We start from the raw sequence: 20859 nt of genomic DNA, 5'->3' as shown, positions 1-20859 counted from the left end.
ATTGATTATAAACCTCTAATGTTTTTCTCATACATTGGAGATGTATAAGCATTATGGTATAAGTTAATAAATATCAATCGTGCAACACAAGCTACTAAAATGTATTTAAGTTACCTGTATAAGATGAAATATACTACTTAAATCCCTGACTTAGAATGCATTAAAAAAATGCATAGAACTGAATAACCAAAACAATCTCAGAGTAGACTAGAACCACTACAATAAAACCCGTAGGCTGCTACAGATTTGATAATCAAATCTCATTATTTACAAAATAATCTCCGATGCAGACACCCCTACAAACCATGAAACTTTTGTCTATGATGAAACTAAGCGAATAAAAAAACAATGTAATACTGTATAGTTTTTTGCTTACGGGGACCTTGTATCGAGAACGGTAAAGTAGGTACAAAGTAGCACAGAAAACATACTAGTAGTATGTTTTCTGTGAAAGTAGGTTCATCCCAAACCTATGTCTTAGGCTGTGTCTGACGAGGTCGATAGATATTTACATTTTGTACTGTGTCAATGCTTATTGAGACATTTCTTTTCTCAATGACGTCGTCAACATAATAAAATTCATGCCACTTCTTTATTTCCACACAAAGCAAAGCGTACATAAAAATACTGTGTTTTGTCAACTCAACACGGCCACCTTTAACCCGGGCGGGGGGCCGTGGGCGTGGTTGTGAGTGAAACCGCGGCCGTGGTGGGTGAAACGTGGTGAAACACTCTGTTTCCGTTGCCATAGCAACCAATGTGGCATCAGCCAGCTGCTCGTGCTCATTCTGTCATTCACTCTATTCATTCTACTGAGTGACTACTGAGTGAGTGAGGGTATTTACTCAGGGGAGGTATAGAAGAGGCTACGATGACAGCTGTGGGCTTCTTATTAGCTTAGGGAACGCCATTACCGTAACAAAACGACCGATAGTTATCGGCCTCGGTGGTCTAATGGTTAGCGTGCCGGGCTGATATACTGTAGGTCCCGGGTTCGAATCCTGCTGGTAGCATTAACTTTTTGTCCAAGATTTTTTTATTATCAGCAAGTTTGGTTGGTTTGGTTCGGTTATTACAGTTTAATTTTATTATTAAGTCATTATAAAATTTTAATTGAGCAAATTCTAGTTTTATTTAATAAACAGAATTATTTTTCCGATTTCTAAACTTTTGTTATATTATTTCTTTATCAGCAAGTTTGGTTAGTTCGGTTAGGTTATGATAGTTTAATTTTATAATTAAAAAATAATAAAATTGAATTTGAGACATTTATAATTTTATTTTATGAACAGAACTATTTTTGCGATTAGTAAACCTTCATTGCCAAAGTGCTCTCTACTACAGCGCTGTTCACGGAGGAATTTTGAACTAAATGCCTCATTCGTACCTCCCCTAAGTCAGACCCGTGAGTGAGTGAGTTGTTAGATGTTACAAGGCAACAATGTCAATAACAAACAAACAAAACAAGGCAAGCAGAAGCAAGACGAAAAATGGATAGTTAGTTTACAAATTAGTAAAGGAGTCATCCAAATACTCTTATTCTTTAGATTGTAAAGTAATTTTTACTGTTAGTTTATCTACTTTCCCTACCAATCATTTGAAGAAAACCCACAATGGTAAGAACAATGAATTTTTAAACATAATTTGGTTTAGGTTAATTAGAAACATAATTTAGTTCCATAGTTTTCTTTTCTTTTTTTTAAGTTAGGCTTATTTAAGTTATTATATCGTAAGACTATTTATTTGACAAGGCTCATTCAACATTGTCAATTATTAAGCTCTTGAATCATTATAACTTAGTACTGTAGGCTACAGTAACTTAGTACGGTACCTAATATTTTTTTTGGAAATGTTAAAAAAATTAGGCTAAGGAAATGTTTAAAGCCAACCTTCCAACGATTCTTGGTCTCAAAGTTGTTCACCGCAATATCCAGGGTCTCCAATAAGCTCGATAGTTTTCAAATGTTTCTTGGTTCGGAAATCCCAGATATAATTTGTTTGTCAGATCCACCATTTGAGGGATTTTGAGTTTGAGGTTATGGCATTGTATGGGTTTGAAGGAGTCACGGCCTACTGTTGATCATCTTTTCAAAAGGGAGGCGTGTATGTATCTTTTCAAAACCTTTTTTAAACTGTGAAGTAGATGTCTCAGGCTTTTGTGTAGCTGAGTAGGTGTGTGATTGCTGCAGTAAAGTTGGACTTCAATAAAGAACCATTTCAAATCATTGCCGTGTATAAGCAATGAAAATTTTCCTCTTCATTGATAGAGTATGAAACGTTCAACAGTTGTTTATTAATTGTCTGGTCAAACCTCAAAAACCGAATGTCAGAACATGGTTGTTGGTGATTTCAATGTAGATCTATCTGTTTCAGATGTTAAAGTTGACAGGCTAGTAAACATGATGGCATCTCATGGCATGAGGAATAGAGTTTTCGTGTCATTCACTAGAGATTTTAAACACTAAAGAACTCTCATAGATCATGTGTATTCCGACCTTCCAGATGATCGTTTAAGTTGTTCTGTTTTGGTTACTGCCCTATCGGATCACCATGCACAAGTAGTGGTTTTCAAGTCGCGAAATAGAAGATGACCATCCTAAGCACACTATGAAACGTTCCTTTTGGGACGATAACATCCGTATTTTCAAATACTTCTTTAGTAAGGAGACCTGGCTTGATGTTTTTGAAGGATGTACCGTTGATGCTAAGATGGACCTATTCTTATCCTCGATTTGGTTTCTCATTAAAAAATGCTTTCCAGAAAAAAAACCAAAATTCACAAGATGAATGTCTCACGGTGTAAAGTTCCTTTAACCCATTGGCGCCGACTTACGAGCGTTACGCGTATGGCCGCTGCAGGCCCGGCGGCCGACTTACGAGTGCCGCTCGTGTCACCGCTAGGCAGCGCCATTAGTTATTTAGTTATTATTATTTTTCGCCATTTTTGTTTCTTCTTACTATTATAATGTTTATAAATATCTTGCTTCTTGATTTGCGTATTTACTCATTTATTTTAGCGAATAACAAACAATTTTGTGTTGCCATGGAAACCTCATATCACCAAAAATCAGCTGCAGTAGGTAAACAAACAATTTAAAAAAAATGTTATTACTTAAAAGTACACAACTTTTAATTTTTCTACATAGGGAATCGATTGAACTTTATAATAGTAGTGTTATTTGGTGTCTGGATTAATCTTGGAATTTGTATATCAAGTTTACTTTCAAAATATTGTTTTTACAATTTTTATTTGTATAATCTTTATATAGCCTATATATTTTTTTTAGTTTGGAACTTTGACTATCCAATTACCACTTTTCTGTAGACAATTTTACTGTGAACAAAATGGTGAAAGAATTATTAATTTATTACCTAAGGTTTTCTTTCTATAGCAGTTAGAGTAAAAGTCTACAAATTCGGTAAAATTAATTGCCGCCAGAGGGTGCTGCAGGTAGCGCATTAATTCCTTCCCCAATGGGTTAAGTCAAGATCTAAAAAAAATTCAAGATACTGTCGTCCAATGGTAATGCTTAACAAAGGACATGGAGACTTCTCATGCCATGAGACTGTAAATAAAAACCAACCTTTTTTGGTTGTCTAAAAAATATTATTTGACAGAGGTTTTGAGTAAACTTTTATAAGCTAAGCTAATTTAAAACACATTTAGAACATAGTTTGATTGTCAAATTCACTTGTGAAGCTACAGTCTTGTGGTATGCTGACCTTGCTAGTGGCGGTTCTAGGACCTTGTCAAAGGGGGGGGGGGTGAGGGGGGAAACCTCTTAGCAGGGGGGGACCTCTTAGCAGGGGGGTCCGACGGTCCTCCCCGGGCCAGAAAATTCTGTACAGTATTTTGAAGCAGTTTGGTGACTTTCTAAAATCATTTTCAACGTATGTGTGCAAAAAGCTCAGTTAAGTTTTTAGGACAAAATGTATGATTAAATTTATTTTTCCCGGGTCCAATGGGGGAGCTTTAGCCCCTGTTGCCCTCCCCCCCCCCTTGGAACCGCCAGTGGTCCTTGCATTATTTAATGTGACAGGATTATAAATATTTTTAAATCCAAAGAATTAAAAATTAAATGGATAAAACTGATACCTTTTACTGAGGTACTTACATTTTTTTCTATTACCGTATTGCTCTTTTTACTTATTATTCTGTTGTTTTCTTACTATCGTTGTTAGAGTAGATTAGGCCAACAATACACAAGTTCACCAACATGACTACTAGGCTTAGGTTATTTGCCTTTTTTTTTAATTGACACAAAATAACAAAACAAATATTGTTTCAGCCTCCAAAAAAGAAGGCAAGTAAAAGTGGTAAAGGAGGAAAAGGAAGCGGAGGAATTATCGATGGTGTGTCTATGACTGAGATGTCACGGGAGCAACTCGAAGCTTTCGCATTTAGAATAAGAGACGAACTGGAGAGGGAGAGGGAAGAGAGGAATTTCTTCCAACTGGAAAGAGATAAACTATACACATTTTGGGAGATAACGAGACAGCAGTTAGAGGAAAACAAAGCGGAGTTGAGGTGAGTGAAATAAACAGCCAACTAAAAATAAATCGTAACTAACTGTAGGTGGCAAAATAGGATAAATGGATACCATATTCTCACAGAATAGTATTTGAAAGTGTGTTATGTTTTATCAGTAGTTGTTATTAATTATCAATTATTGAGATGGGGATGACACCTAGGTGGGTATTTTAATCCAAATATGAGTGAAGGATGAGTGTAGAATGGAGTGAGATGATCTTTTGTAGCTTTGTTACTGACTATTAGAATCAGCTGTTTCATTAGCCAGGATCATTTATTTAAAGCCCAATGATCAGGAACAGCTGGGTCCAGTTTTGAACCATCAATGTAAAATATTTAAGGCCTACCGCACACGAGAGACTTTTTCTTGGCCGACTGTCAGAATCAGAACCAGAACTTTGTGGGAATTCTACTATTTTTCCCGAGTCCCTGGGGTCAAGACCTTTAATTTAAGACCCCTCCCACTTTTCTGCGACTTACCAGATGTCCACAATTTTCTGGTAAAAATTTGGTCTTACAGAATTATATATATAGATTATCCCCCAGCAGTGGCACCTTGTCTTCAGAAGCCCTCACATGCACAATAGTGTGCAATATATATGAGCTGCAAACGGTTAGAATTTTTAATTTAGGAAACAATTTTTTGGCAGATTCTTCATCATCCAGATTTAACATGATTCTTGTCTGGCTGGAGTTGAGCGGACAATAGAAAAGTCGTTAAGACTGTTTGGTCCAGAGGTGCCCATCCCCCCTAAACCCAGAGGCGCAATCCCCCCCCAAGCCAAAGGAGTAGTTCCCCCCAATTTATGCTGCCGTCTATCCAAACCCTACCCTCCCTCCGCCAATTTATCTGACAATTTCCCCTTTACCTCATAAAACTTGCATTTCAAGTATTTAGTAAACTTGAGGTAAAGAAAAGCAAACTTTGCTGATAATCAAAATGATCAATCGTCAGTCATATTTAGGTTAAAATACGCTCATAGGTGGCGTCCCCATCTCAAATGAATAATTAATATGGAAGATTGTATCCCCTTCATTTCCATGTCAATTTTTGTTTCATGTATCAAACAATAAGCTGAGTAATAATACTTTAGAAGCTTTTTAGAACTGCTATACAAATTGTTTGGTCATATAAATTTACTGTTATTAACTGTTAGCCTACGGTGATTTATTGATTCAATTTAAATTTATTAATTTTTATAATTATATATTTTCAAAAAACTGCATCTGATAGCTGTTTCTGTTTGAGCCATTTTAAAGACAATTGTGTAGCAAATAATCAAAACATAATAATGTATGGGATGAATTTTATGGTCCATACGATTTTAAAATTATTACAATACTAACCGATACCACCAAGAACAAATAAATTATTAATTTGTAGTGTTGAGATGAACTACCCTACAAGTGGGAAGATAGTGTGAAGGGGGTGCCGGGCTCTAGGTGAAAGTCAGCTCACCAGCCAAGAACGATGGCAATGTCGCATCCCCTACCTCTTCAAAGGCCAGTCCTATTCTGTAATCTATTCGACTGTAATTGTTCTGTGCTAAATCAAACCACACATGTACAAAATAATAAATAACAAAATGTATTTTCTACTTACACACTCATCTCTAATTTTCCCCAAACTCTGAATTTACAAAAGATTGTCTGTAATACGTTAAATTTGATTGAAACCAGTATAGTTATCAAAATTCTTGTAACATTAATAAAATGTATTATTTGTTATAGTAACAAGGATAGAGCTATTGAGGAAGCTGCTGAAAGGCATGACATGGAAATAAAAATTTACAAACAAAAAGTGAAACATTTGATGTATGATCACCACAGCCATCTGGCTGAGCTCAAGGTATTACATTATTAATCTTAATCTTGCTATCATAACCCTACTCAATATAGCATTATAAAACAAACTAAACAATATCCAAACATCTTCATAAGGCTAACTTATATGTACAGTACAATTAACAGCATCAATACATTCAAATAAATACTTTTTCGCTACACTACTGTGAAATGACATGTTTTTGTTGCATGTTTATCACCTGCAAAAATCTATCATTACACGAGTAAAGTAAAGTAAAGCTGTGTACCCGTTCTACGGACAGGATCATGGAGTCCAGTTGAAACCTTCTTCATCAGAACAGCGTTTGATTTGCATATTTAGTGGGCATTTTTCAGATATACAGGCAAAACTCTGTATACAGCACTGTTTCAGAGTCTGTTTCCCGGTTTTAACAACTCAAGTACAATTTGATACACACACAGAATCTCCAATTAGCGACCTGAATGATGCCTGGAAATTTCATTTCATTTACAGTTGCAAATTACATTATTGGACTTGCGATTAATAACATCTGTTATGTAAGGCACAACGTTTTTAATCTCAATTGGTTTTGGATTTTATTACAAAACGTAATCAGAAATGGTTGCAGTATTTGTAAACAACATTTAATGTAAACATATCAGTGACAGATAGAAAAAAATAATAATTCATCCAAACAGATGTTCGTTACTTCATAGATGTTGTTTTCTCCAAATCCTGTAGATAAGTATTTCATAAATGACGTATATGGTAAACATTAAGAGAAAACTTAATTGGGTTAATTCGCACAAAATTGGGTTTTTGAACGTCTGTTATTTTATTTCAAAAGTAGTGAGGCCATATTTTAATTTATTGGCTAAAGGCACTCTCGCCAATCCTGTGAATAAAAAAAAAACTATTTGAATCACAATCGATGCTCTCGTTTTTCAGGAGAAGTCCTCGTAAAAGGTGGTAGACAGACAGACAGAAATTGAGATAATACTTGTTTCAGCTTCTTTAATGTATAAAACGTAAAAATAACCAAAATACCCCCGCCGCAGCAAACCTGCAGACTAAGCGAATTTCCATTTCCCTGAATGGATTTAGACTAAAATGTCTCCTTAAAAATATCACATTTATTCCCTATTTAAATAGAATCAGTTTAAAACATACTTAGGTATGCTGCAACAGGGAGGGTAAAAGTGTTTTTTATGTAAAATGTTAATAGTTAGTAAGAAATTAAAACATTTTCCAAATTTGGACAAAATATGTTAATAAACAAGCAAACTACAACAGTTTACTTATTCTCCATAAGAATAACATGGGAATTTTAAATTAACAATTTTTTGGAATTTTCTCCGTAACCATTAGGCGCATTATAACGCTTCAATATACTAAATTATTTGTTTTTTTAAGCTCTACAAAATAGTTTAGAAAGAAATTGCAAAATCTTATGTTTTTTGGGTCAAAAATGGGAAAACCCCATTTTTACCCCATAAAAGCCCCCATAAACCCCCGTTCCCATGGTCCGATCATGCTGGTTCGCAAACTCGTTAGAATAAACATAGGTTTACACGTTTGTACCAAATTTCATCAAGATCGGATCATTTTTGCTCGAGTTATCGCGCTAACGGACACATATATATATATATATATAAATATATATATATATATATGAATTTGAACGGATGATGTTTTTGGCCTCTAGGGACCTCAAAACGAAAAAAAAAATCGGTCCAGGGTCCAGGTCTTACCATGAGTACTACGGTAATAGCTTATTCCCTATATGGGAAATTCGCTAAAATATATAGTTCTGAGCAATGTACAGACAAAATTCAAATTTTATTTATTTAGATTGTTTACTACGGCAAAAGAATATTTACTATGCAAAAGTAATGTTTACTATCTTTTTTGGATTTTGCTGATGTAAACAAACAAATATTTGTGGTTGATTTATCAACTGTTTCAATTTTCAACAACTAAAATAAAAACTTCAAATTGGAGGCATTACCTAAAAAATTCTATAAGTTTTGTAATGAAGAAAATAATTATTTTTTGTAGTGTAGTGAAAAGTAACGTTCAAAACACAAGTGAAAATGGGTCTATAGATATTCTCGAGCATTTAAAGTGCACGATAAATCTCGCACTTAAACTTTTTCTCAAATATATGTAATGACTCTTTTTCATACTCTTGTTATGAAATATACTAATACAAATAAGTACATTCAATACTAATACCTATTTAAATAACAAATCATATGCAATGTGGAGGGTAAAACCCCACAAAGTAACTGTAAAATAAAAAATAAACTGTAACATTAACATTTCTTCTCAAAGTTACTTTTTACTTGACAAGGGAGGTGGAAAATTCTTCAATAAATGGTTAGATTTAGTATATTTTATACTCTTTCAATGATTTAGGCCTACTTATCTTTGTTGAGCCTGTTTAATTTGCCATACAATCTTACTAATATTATAAATGTGAAAGTTTGTGTGTTTGTTTGTTTGAAGGTCAATCACGCTTTGGCTACTGGATGGATTGGGCTGAAATTTGGCATGATGATAGCTCATATTCCCGATTAACATATAGGCATATTGTTATCTCAAAAATCCTTTCGGGCTCCGCCCCAGTGGCTCTGTAGTTTCCCATGTTAACCTTATGAGTATTCATATTTAAAGGGAATTAAAGATATTAGTCAGCTGTTTCAACTAAAAAAGTTGGTTCTATGATATGCAAAAGTATTAAAAAGTATAAGATTTAGCAACAGGGTGCAGCACTATTATTTTTTTGCATTTATGAAAACACCTAATTTGAACTAATCAGCAACAAAAAACTGTGATAGGCAATGACAACTGTCAAAGTAGGATTGTTTACATTTATGTTTATGTTTTTAATTGCATGACAAATTTGTAATATTTTGTGAATTATTAATAGTTTATTTTTCTATATATTGTTTAGGTGAAGTGGTAGAACATTATGGCTATAATAGACAGTAAATTTAAAGAACCAAATTTTATCAAACTGTGTCCCTCCCCCATTGCAACGCTAAGTTAAAGTATAACTGAAATAAGCATTTTACACTTATATGCCAACCCCGTACGAAGGACAGGTACTCTGCTAGTTAGGAATATGTTTTTAGAATCAATCACCTGCATAGGTTGTTTTAAAAAATGAAGTCCATGGGATTGTATACTCTTCCTCCTATTTCTAAGATATAAGAGTGAGGCATTGGTTTTGGTTTTGAATGTAATTCCTTTTTTATTGCAATGATAATCAACTCATAGATTCTGACCATATAGACAGTAACAATTTTTAAAAGTCTAGGTTATTTTATTTTTTAGGCAAACAACATGGTCACTCTGAAAATGGCTGAAAACGACTACTCTGAACAAGAAATTGAATTAGAAAAAGATAAAAAAGCTTTGAAAGCTCAACTGGTAGAAATTTGTCTCAGTCATGAAGATGAGATAAAGGCTCTAAGGCTGGTAAGTACATTAAACAAAGCTAATTTTTAATGGCGTATATTACGCTTTTATACATTTAGATATATCAATATAATATTTTTTTATTATTTTAAAGAGATACGGTTGTATCAAATCAATGAATACAATTGTCAGATAGGCTACAACCGATGTTTATTTTTAATGTAATTTTATTTGGAATGGCAAACATTTAGAGTTCCTAGCTATGAACAAGAGGTTCATGGTGAAAGTCCTATAGTTTGCTGATCAATTTCTCTCCAAGCAAGTGATTGTCCCTTGATAGTGTGCTAAAGTTTGTCTGCCCTACCTCAGCACTTTATGTGATGTCAAACAGGTGGTGCAAATCTAGGTACTGAGAATGCTCCCAAAACTGACTACAACTAGTTACTACTCCTTTAGTCCTTACATCCAATACAAGAGTGATCAACGCCATTTTTTATAATAGTGTGAGAAGAGTGAGCTTATTTACTCTCAGTAGATCAGCACACTTTGTACTACCGGTAGTTCAAAACTTGATTGACTTGCATGTACACTTACACCTGCTACACACATTGAACACAAGACACAAAGACATTTTGCCAGGAGATCTTTACAATACCAGTTGAAATGAGTTTGGGTGGTATTTTACAATGGATCTGTGTCCTAGACTTCCAGGCCAGCTTCAGTTGGAACTTGTTCAAGCTAAGAGACCTCAATGTTACCTAGCTGTCAGCTAACCTGTAGATATGTTGTGTCCACCCCTTAAATTTCAAATAACCACACATTTCTATCAACTATTATTACTATTAATAAGTTTTAAAATTTTAATTTTTGGTGTAATAGAAACATAGCACTGAACTGAGTGAACTCCGTGGCAAATTTGCAGCCGAGGCAGAAGTTCTAGAGAATAAAATGGATGCAAGACTTGCGACCTTGCGAAATCAGCTGAATCTCAAACATAAGCTGGAGTTAGCGGAGGCAAGTATCTATGATTTAATTGCAGTTCCCAGATAATAATCATCAACTAATCCAGGTGTTTTTTTTAAGAGATGTCAATTTTTAAGGTTTGTCCTCTAGTAAGTTACAATGATTTGAAACTGATAATTCCAAACTGAGGATGTTGTCGTGTTAAGTGAAAGTAGCTTACAAGTAACATTAAAATAGCAGCTGTATGTATAATTTTTACAGGAGGTTTTATTTAAGATAGGTAATAATTGAAGAATTAGAATAGAATGGAATAGAAATAGAATATAAATCTAACACCCAATAATATATAGAATATAGACATCCATACATCTAAACTTTCACATTTATAATATTAGTAAGATATAATAGAATATAGAATATAATCTATTTGCTATTGACAATCTACGTATTTAGCCTACGTATAATATAATATATAATTAATAAATAATATATAATATATATAATTTACGTATAATAGTCAAGAATTTAACCAGAGATACCCATCCCCCCATTTATGCAACCCCTTACTTTACCCCCTCCCCAAAAATAGTCACCTGCCACCTTCCCACACAAAAACCGAAAAATCAAGGATTTTCCAAAGGAAAAAAATGACATTAAAACCTGGTAACTGGCTAAATACAGAATGTTTCTAAAAAACAAATATATTGAGGACGATGAAACAGTTACAATACATAATTGGATGATAAATAGCCTTGTTCGTTATAGAGAATTCAGAGGGATCTCTTCACCCAACCCAGAACAAAATTAAATAGCCACAAATGGACAAACGCAAGACCAGGTAGCCGTTACGGGAACAAGAAAATAGAACTATTTTTCTCCTGGTGCCTTCTCTGAGAATGCGGTTTTCTGTCTGCCTGCATCATAAAGCCATCATGACAATAATCCATGACCGCGGCAAAGTCTTGTCATTCACCTGGGGTTGCAAAGACATCATCAACCACTCGCATCCCACAATATATCAACGGCCGCAAAGACATCATCACCAACTCCCGTGATGGTTGTAATATTTTGAGAACTCTCAGTGGTCGCAAACACGTCATCACTGCTTTCTGTGATCTCAGCAATCTTTACATATCCCCGCAGTTGCAAAGACGCCATCGCCATTGATCGTGGCAATATCTTAATATTAATATAGTATTTTATCTGGCTGTGAAGACATCATAATCTACTCCCGTTATCTCAGCAACATATTGTCGGTCACAAGCTGTCGCGAATACATGATCATCATCGCCTCCTGAGATCGTGCCATTATCTTGACATCCCTCTGCATTCCCAAAGACATCATCACCACCTTCCGTGATCGTGGCAATATTTTTACATGTCTCTGCAGTCGCAAAACATCATATCATCATCATCTCCTGTGATCTTGGCAATCTTTACATATCTCCACTCTTGCAAAGACATTCATAGCAATTAAAAACTTAGTGGTTCAAATATGCACCGCTGAAGCACTACACAATCCTGTAAAAACTCGTTTTAACATCTCATCGTTAACAGAGACAATCTGTCTTCTATTACTGAAATGAGATTTAAAAAACTGAAGGGGGCCTTGCATTATTAGTACAATAATAATTAACCCTGGAATTGCTGATAAGAATTTATGAAATGCCACTGTATTTTGCTGCAATTTACAAGGTTAATTAAAAACAACTAAATACACATTTTATTTACAAGGCAATTATACTAATAATGTATTTTTTCAAAAAGAAACAGAGTATTACTGTAGTATTTCCATAGCATAAAACCTGACCACAATTCATTACCTCTTTTTTTATATGTTATAAAACATGTTTCATGCTATAGAAATTGATATGGGTCATATAAAAATACACCATAAATAATAAGTTTCATCATGTACATTTTGTCAGGAGTTGTACGGTATCTAATTTTTGGGAAATAAGTATTGTTTGTTGTAAACTTACCGTATATTGTTTTGTTCATAAAATGACTCATTATCAGGATTTTTATACTTTTACAGGTAGAGGAACGCAAGAACCAGCAAATACAACATCTAGTTAACAACCATCACCAGGCGTTCAGTGAACTGAAAGCTTACTACAACGATATAACTGTCAACAATCTAGCTCTCATTACAAGTCTTAAGGTATGAAAAAGAAAATCACATAGTTGTAAATTGGATCTGGTTATAGTTACAAGTGTTGGATTACAATGCCTGGGTTGATGCACTGTTTTTGTGATGTTTTCAAGCCAGTGTATTATTCAAAAAAAGTTTCTATGTCTCTAATTTTATTCACGTAATTAAAGTGATTGTTAGTTCTCAAAATTGTAGGGGCTTGAAGCTAAATATTTGCTTTGTTTAAGAAGCTCTTGAATAAATCTTCTTGTATTAAAAAAAGTGGGGTGGTAGAATGACAAATTTAGAATAATTTACAAGTAAAAATTAAGACACATTAGCTTGATAAAAAGTTTGTAAATCAAAGGCATATTTTTAGTTCCCTATCAATCTATGCCGTTTGAAAACCACAAAGTTAGGAAAAATCATGTAAAATATAGTCACAATTTTACTTGACTAATGTGCAAGCATTGAAGAATGTAAATAATTGTTTGACCATTTTTTACCCTAAATAAAACACATATTATTTTAAAGATTTCATTACACATTTTGGTACTTAACTATATTTAAAAAATGTAAAAACTGCATCCTATTTATCGATTAGGCTAATTTAATTATTTTACCAGAGCCTATAATGTTTTAGAATGGAAAGGTTAATTTTAAAATGTCTTTCCAAGTTTTTGAAAATTTGTTGTATGGTTCTATCTGAGTTCTGATTTAAAACTTGAGCTCATTTAACTTTGTGTGTAAACTATTACCCTTTTATGATGCATTTCTTTAATCCTTTCCGTTATGTTCTGATTTCTTACTAAACTTGATCTGATCTTCAAGAGTTTATAAAGTAATCAGGTTTGTGGGCTTATGACAAACAGGAACAAATGGCCAAAATGAAGGACAATGAAGAACGGATAGAGAAAAAGTTGAAAGAAGTAAGCAACGAGAACAAGAAACTTACAGAACCATTAAAAGAAGCCCGGGAACAAGTTGCAGATCTTCAACGACAACTTACAAACTACAACAAAGACAAAGTTTCACTTTCAGTAAGATATTATTACTTGTATTACACCAAATTTTGTAGCTCTCTGTATTTTCCTTTTAATTTACTTTTCTTGCTTTATAAAATATTTTCTAGTTTTATTGAGACATGAAACTATGGTTTTACTACAAATAATGATAATTGATGTTAAAAAAGTATTGTAAATAAATTACTACTTTATTGGTATTATAGCATACAGAGTAAGCTACAAAATAATCCATTTGTTTGTTACCTTTCATAATGGGTTTCCATAAATAATCAACAGAGGGTTTCAATATAATATAATTAATATCAATATCACACAGAACTCTCAACTTGGTTGTTACACATCGCACCAACAGTTTCCATTCATGTATTGAAGTCATTTTAAACTATTCCTAGTTTAAAAAGTAAATTGATCTGTAAGACATGCAGGTCTACTGAAATTGTAAGCAAATAGTAGTTAAATAACAAAAAACAGCTATTAAAAAATTATCATTCTGTCTATTTACCATTGCATTTAGTGTTATCCGACCTTGTCTTGGCTGGTTAGATAAAATAATCAGGACTTTATTGTTGTAAGATAAAAATATATATTTCATATTTATTTTGAATCATAAGATTTTTTATGGCTATCATTCTGATTTTTTCAGAACATGAAGAAGCATTTGTCTCATGTAACAAAACAGCTTGAAGATCTCAATGGAGAATATGATGTGCTAGAAATGGCATTTGAAAAGGTAAACTGATTGATTTAGTGTCCCCGTTATTACAAGAATATTTATGAATTCAATCTTGTTGTCACTTTTTTTCTGTTATCATTCAGCTTTTGGTTTTTTAAGTTTATGGGTAGTTTTCCAGTCTTGCTAGCCATGTGGCTTGAACAGTAAGGAATTGTTTTTCAGCTGTCTTTGTTGCCAGCAAGCAGAGTCCAAGCCCCTGACAGTCATCATGCCAATTTCTAGTTTTCCGACCTTGTAATTATTTTAGTTTTTAAGTATCTCTTATACCAGGTGTGTTGTATTACCACTCAGTAGATCTCAGACCAACATGTCATGTAAAAAATAGCCTATGTTTCATTGAAAAAAGTGCTGATGGCCTTCTGAGCATTCGAGTGTTCTTATGTTGACTAGTCATCCGACTAACATGGAAACCCAATGTAAATTTTTAACAGAAAAAAATGCACAACACAAGACACAAGAACAACGTAACATTTGATCAATGTTCACCAATTGTGTTATAGTTCGGCCGCTTAGAAAGCGACCTCCTCCAGCATTGGTTTAGCATTAGCGCGCAGGTCGTTTTCTATGCGGCCGAACTATAGTACACTTAAACCTCAGGTAAACATTAGTCTGGTATGAATTTGACACCATTCTTGTATATACAATATATGAATAAAGATGTTTTGAATTGAATTGAATTGAATTGTACACTTCTACAGATATTACGTTCTGTATAATCTCTGTTGACTGATGTGTTGAACAATACTATAAAAACCTATTTGCTATAAATAAACTAAAAACCTTAAGTTTAACAAATATTTTCCATGTAAATTTATTGGTCAAAATTCTCACTTATAAAGTGGTTGGTGGCAGGTGAAAGGGGAGAGAGATGAGCTTCATGACAAGTTTGTGTCTGCCATTCTGGAATTGCAGCAGAAGTCTAGCCTCAAGAATGTTGTTCTGGAGAAGAAACTTGAGGTCCTGACAGCAGCCTTGGAGCAGAGAGATGTCCAGGTGGCCGAAGTCATGGCTGCCACAAACATTGATCCCAAAGCAATGCACTCTGTTAACAAGAAACTTGAGGTAGGCCATGTTAGATGCTGGGGAGTCTGTAGGTTTTTAATGATTACAAACTGCTCTTGTTTTTCATTATGAACACTTAACCCTTCCCGGACGGGTGACGGATATATCCGCATAAGTCTTTGGTGATAAAGGTGGGTGACGGATATATCCGCATATAGTTTTTGATGCTCCGGACGGGAAGCGGTTATATCCGCCTTCTTTTCAGACAGACTGGCAGGTGCTTGAGCAGTAACCAGATGTTTTGCGGAACCAAGGCGCCACTAACCTGCTCTTTCCATGACTGCGCTCTCCCCGCACTCCCCCCTCTCTACCGCGCTAACCCCTCTCCTGCGCCTCACCCCCCCCCCACGCACCTACCACCACTCCTACGCTCCCCCCTCGACGTTTCACACTCAACATTACGTTGTCTCTATTTATTGTTGTTATTTATTTATTGCCTAACGTTGTCATGGTCATATCTTCAAAGACGGGTGGCGGATATATCCGCTGCATTTCTACTCATCCGAGGACGGGTAGCGGATATATCCGCATTGTTACGATGAAAAAATTATTTTGACAGTATGATGTGTTTCTTTTATGTATACTTGTATAACAAAACACAAATATCAAAAATTTATTTTTATTTTTTCCTCTAATTTTTTCCCGTCCTATGCCATGATTTCGCCCGTCCGGGAAGGGTTAATTGTCATTACCTGCTGACTAAGGGATGATTTGTGAAGTATTACAATATGATATCCCTCAAAACAACAATTTAATGAATCTCTGGAGCCAAATTGGGCAAATTGCTCTCGATTTTCAGAACATACTTCATGCAATTTCCAATGCAAAATTCTGTTGAATCTTTTTTTTTACAATTATTTGTGTAGGGTACACCACAAACAGTTACAATACAGTCGAAGATTGACAAATGAGAGATTGTCTAAATATACAACCTAACACAAAATAATCACTCGTCATACCGATAAAGGTTTTTTTCTTTGAATTGAAGTTCTTGACTTCTAGAAATCGAATATAAAGTCCAGTCTCAAAACTCCCTAAAATCCCTTTCTTAAAACAATACACATAAAGATGAAAGGAAAAACGCTATTCATGTTTGATTTCAGGAGTTGCTAGCGTCAAAAAATAACCGGATCCAAGAGCTGCAGCTTGAGGTGGCTCGTGTGCTGAAGGCTCATGATGACATGGTGTTGGAGCTGGAGTCCAGACTGAAGACTCTTGGTATCTCCTCAGAAGACGTAGGTCTGCAGACCAAGCTGAGACCTCGGCACAAGTCTGTACACTCTTCAACATCCACATAGTCTAAACTCTTACTCTATAGTGACACAAAACTGCTAGAAATTGCCAGTGAATTGACTGAGTTTAGCAAATCTATTTCAGTGGCACTCTCGTCTCCCGTTCCTATCCCCTGCACTAGGCATAGCCCAATATAAGTATATCAACTCATTACTACAATCGAAGAATCTTTTGTTCGGCTTCCCTTGGCTGAACTCCGCAAGTAGGTAATGATTAGTCTTAGCTAGTGGAAGGAATTCTCAGCACTCATTTTGATTGTTCCTGCAAAAGAAATTTACCCATTGTCTTTTGATACACAAATGATAAGGCATTTTTTATCAATTACCCTGTATGGAAGATAGAGAGAATATGACACAAACTGAATTTTTTTAAGTTTGTATATGACCTCAGCAGTGTATATGTTTCTTTTTAACCAAATAAAGTTACAACACCAAGATATGTGTACAGTATATCAAAATGAAGATTATTGTTTAAGAATGGGATTACAGCTTTGTTACTGTATATTTATCTTTCTAATTCTAATATAGGTCTACTATCTACTCTAACTAAGGTGGTCTCATTAGTACGCTACTCTGTGTTCAATAGTTCATTGGATAAGTTAAATTGATTCTACACATAAAAAATGTATAGTGTATGTATTATTAGGTTCGATAATTATCCTGTTCATTTATTTAGTATGCACAATCAATGAGTGGAAACTGTAACTGTCATACTATCAAAGAAAATCAAAATAATTTAGAGCTTTTTTTTTGTGTATGTTTTTTAGCCATTGTAAGTTATTTTTAACATAAAATAAAAATAACATTATATATGAAATCTGTTTAGTTACAATGCAAGAAAATCAAAAACCAAAAGGTGATAAATAATATAATTAATATGATCTTTTTAATAAAATACTGTGAATTTCCCAAATAAATTAATCAACTTGGGAGTTACATTTTTGTTGTTACCTTGTCGCCTGATAAGGGGCGAGACATGCCTGCTTACAAGTCCTTGAGCAGAGCAGACTTGGCATTTTTAGCTTGTCTAACCTCCTCTGTGTGAGAGTGAGAAGTCTCTAGCTTTCTTAGCTAGAGAAGCCTTCTTAGCCACAAAATGATACGGCTCCCCCTGCCTCCTACAAGAATAACACCTACCAGATGGAGACCATGGATGGAGGTTCAAGAACAACGCACTATTTGAGAGAACGAGCTGTAATTAACCAAATAAATAACCACAATAACACATTAACAACAAGCATACATGAATAAATTACCTTCGGAAAACTTTACTAATTTGAGTTACCAATCTGGCCTACTAACTTACAATAATTAATTTTTAATTATTCAAACTAGGCTAATTTCAGTTAAAGTACATTTAATAAGTTTTAACCTTAAGAAAATAAAAATTGTAAAATTGCAACAATGAATATATAAATCACTGTGTGTGCATAAACTTAGGCAATGATGATATTCAGATTGACGTTCTCAATGCCGGACTCTCAGACCACACAACACAGCTCTGCAAAATAAATACCTGCTCAAAGCACTCTGGAGGGTCATCAACAGAGAAAGAAAGCCGGCTTGAGACACATCAGAAAAATCAATCACACTAGAAATAAATGGCCTCAAAACCAACAATCCTCAAAATGTTGCTAATAATCTTAATGAGTTCTTCGTTAACATAGCTAATGACACCCTTGCACAAAATCCCCAAAACCAAAATCAGCCAGCTGAAATCACAGAGGTACACTGGCAGACACCTGAGATGTCTCTTCAGTTAACAAACAAGCCGGAACTGACCTCATGAAGTTCTCTCCTCCTTTAGCTTTAAAACTCATTGTGCTCCTTTACAAACGGCTTCAACCAAATGTCTAGAGACCCAGAGCAATGTTGTTAGTAAAACGTCTGGTACTTTTGCTGAGACCAGAGCTTTCCTCGGAGGTTTGGTTCTCGGTTCTCTGACCTCTCCCTCGTCATCTTCCTCTTCACCCTCTAACATGCCTAGACCCTTCTCCTAGACCAATTGCAAAACTTCTCCAACTGAGCTCTTATATTCCTGCAGTTTGATCTTGCTCCATTTGGTCTGTTAAAACTGTCCACAGATCTTGTGTTCTCTCAACAACTGAGGCTTGTCCTTGAACAGATCCACCTGATATGCCAGTGCAGCCATTGTCCAGCTGTGTCTTGGACACCATAGCCTTGCTGAACTAGTTCTCATGTTCCCTCAGCTTCATCCTGATATCTCATGATGTTGACTGATTCCAGAGAGTCTTCAGAACTGTGATGGGACTAGTGGTAAAAATAATATATTCATGTTGTCCATGCTGATTCTACACTCTCTAAATAAAATAAAAAGTCATTAATTACTGTACTTGTTTCATTGTTCAATATAAATTTACAATTTACTATCTTAAGAAAATGTGAATATGTATGTTAATGTGTGATTGGTTTATACAGCATAGTCCATTGGTCCAAGTTATCAACCTGTCCTCTTTATTGTACTGTACATTGATATAAGTACTATTATAGATGAACTATTCACTCGTTTAATATTTAAGTTTGAATATGTCAGCAACGATAGGCCTAACTAAAGAACATAGTAAAAACATACCTACTGATTTTATATTAACATTAGATTTAGATTAAGTGTTTTCGATGTTAAAATGGACTTTGTACTCAAATATTTGTAATATAAACAAAAAATTAAAAATAGGACTTCTTATTTTGATCATTACCTCGATGCTTCTGGGTGTCAAATGATGTTACTCTCTTATGGTTTGCTTTCTTTTTAGGGGTTAGTGAGAAATAATTTAATATTTACACAACACACTGCTATTCCTTTTTAATATGGGTGTGTCATGAAGTAATTTGTTTTCTAAGTCAAAATTTAATTTAAAAAATTCCTTATTCTTTCAAAATTTGTATCAGAATTTTTCTGAATGTTTCTAATTCTATTTGATTAGTTCAGTTGATTGATAAGTTTTGTAAGCAAGAATAAATACTGCTAAGGTGCATGGATCAAAATTGCAACGCCCTCTTTTTATTCACTGGTAGCATGAAAGGCGGAATAAAGAGAAATTAGTATGTGAAAAATGACTAAGTTTTAGTGTGGATTTATGAACAGTTATATTCTTGAATGCACTGCATTTCCACGTTGAGAGGAATACCTCTTATCAAGAGAAAATACCTGTTTTGTGACAATAATAGTTTATATAATGGCTCTTCCCACACTTAACTAATTGATAAAACTAAAATTATTAAAACTATCAAAATTCTAACTATCAAACTATCAACTATAGAAATCATATACTGTAATAATATTACGGCTCTAGGAATTACTATGAGCTAACACAGTTCCTGGTTTATTATTTTTGGCAAACATTCTTGTAAAAATCAAATTTCAATTTAATAATATTAAATTGAGGGAGAAATCTATAGTCTCTGAAGCTATTTCATTTCAGTTTATGCTAGATAATCCTGTGATGTAGATGACAGGATGGATTTAACACATTGTGAGTGTAGAAGGTGTTATTAAAAGTCATGAGGCAATGAAAATGGGAGTCTATTAGAATAGTGTAGGATTGTGAGAAATTAATTCATTTTTTACTAGAGGAACCCTGCTGCTCCGCAGTGTAAAAATAAATATCATATTCGAGAAATAATAAAATTTTTGATTTTTGATTGAGTAATACAGTATCTTGAACTTAACTGATTCAAACTATCAACAGCTAAAATTAAAGCATATAATTTACTGATTATTTTTAGTCTAAAACATATAAAAAAAACATAGAAATTAAAGGAGCAATTGATTTTTAATCATATAAAAACCTAATAAAAAATATTTTTATGTTGGTTGTTTACCTTGCGTTTGCTTGAAACTCGTCCGATTTAAATAACTAAGTTATAG

General features: G+C 34.2%; 1 protein-coding gene across 1 annotated transcript; it reads left to right on the top strand.

Moving 5' to 3' along the window:
* Positions 1-1468: 1468 nt before the first annotated feature.
* On the top strand, positions 1469-17811 carry LOC128982914 (dynein regulatory complex subunit 4-like). Its single transcript, XM_054401983.1, has 10 exons — positions 1469-1616; positions 4290-4528; positions 6263-6380; positions 9678-9821; positions 10641-10775; positions 12763-12888; positions 13731-13898; positions 14527-14613; positions 15469-15678; positions 16782-17811. The coding sequence occupies exons 1-10, from the start codon at positions 1614-1616 to the stop codon at positions 16974-16976; spliced, it is 1425 nt and encodes a 474-aa protein (XP_054257958.1). The 5' UTR covers positions 1469-1613; the 3' UTR covers positions 16977-17811.
* The last annotated feature ends 3048 nt before the right edge of the window (positions 17812-20859 follow it).

The sequence above is a fragment of the Macrosteles quadrilineatus genome, unplaced genomic scaffold (genome assembly GCF_028750875.1).
Source record: "Macrosteles quadrilineatus isolate MER2022 unplaced genomic scaffold, UCM_ALF_1.0 Scaffold_1__1_contigs__length_201487025, whole genome shotgun sequence".
Lineage (NCBI taxonomy): Eukaryota > Metazoa > Arthropoda > Insecta > Hemiptera > Cicadellidae > Macrosteles > Macrosteles quadrilineatus.
The sequence above is the reverse complement of the archived record's forward strand: the minus strand, read 5'-3'. Positions and strand labels throughout refer to the sequence as shown.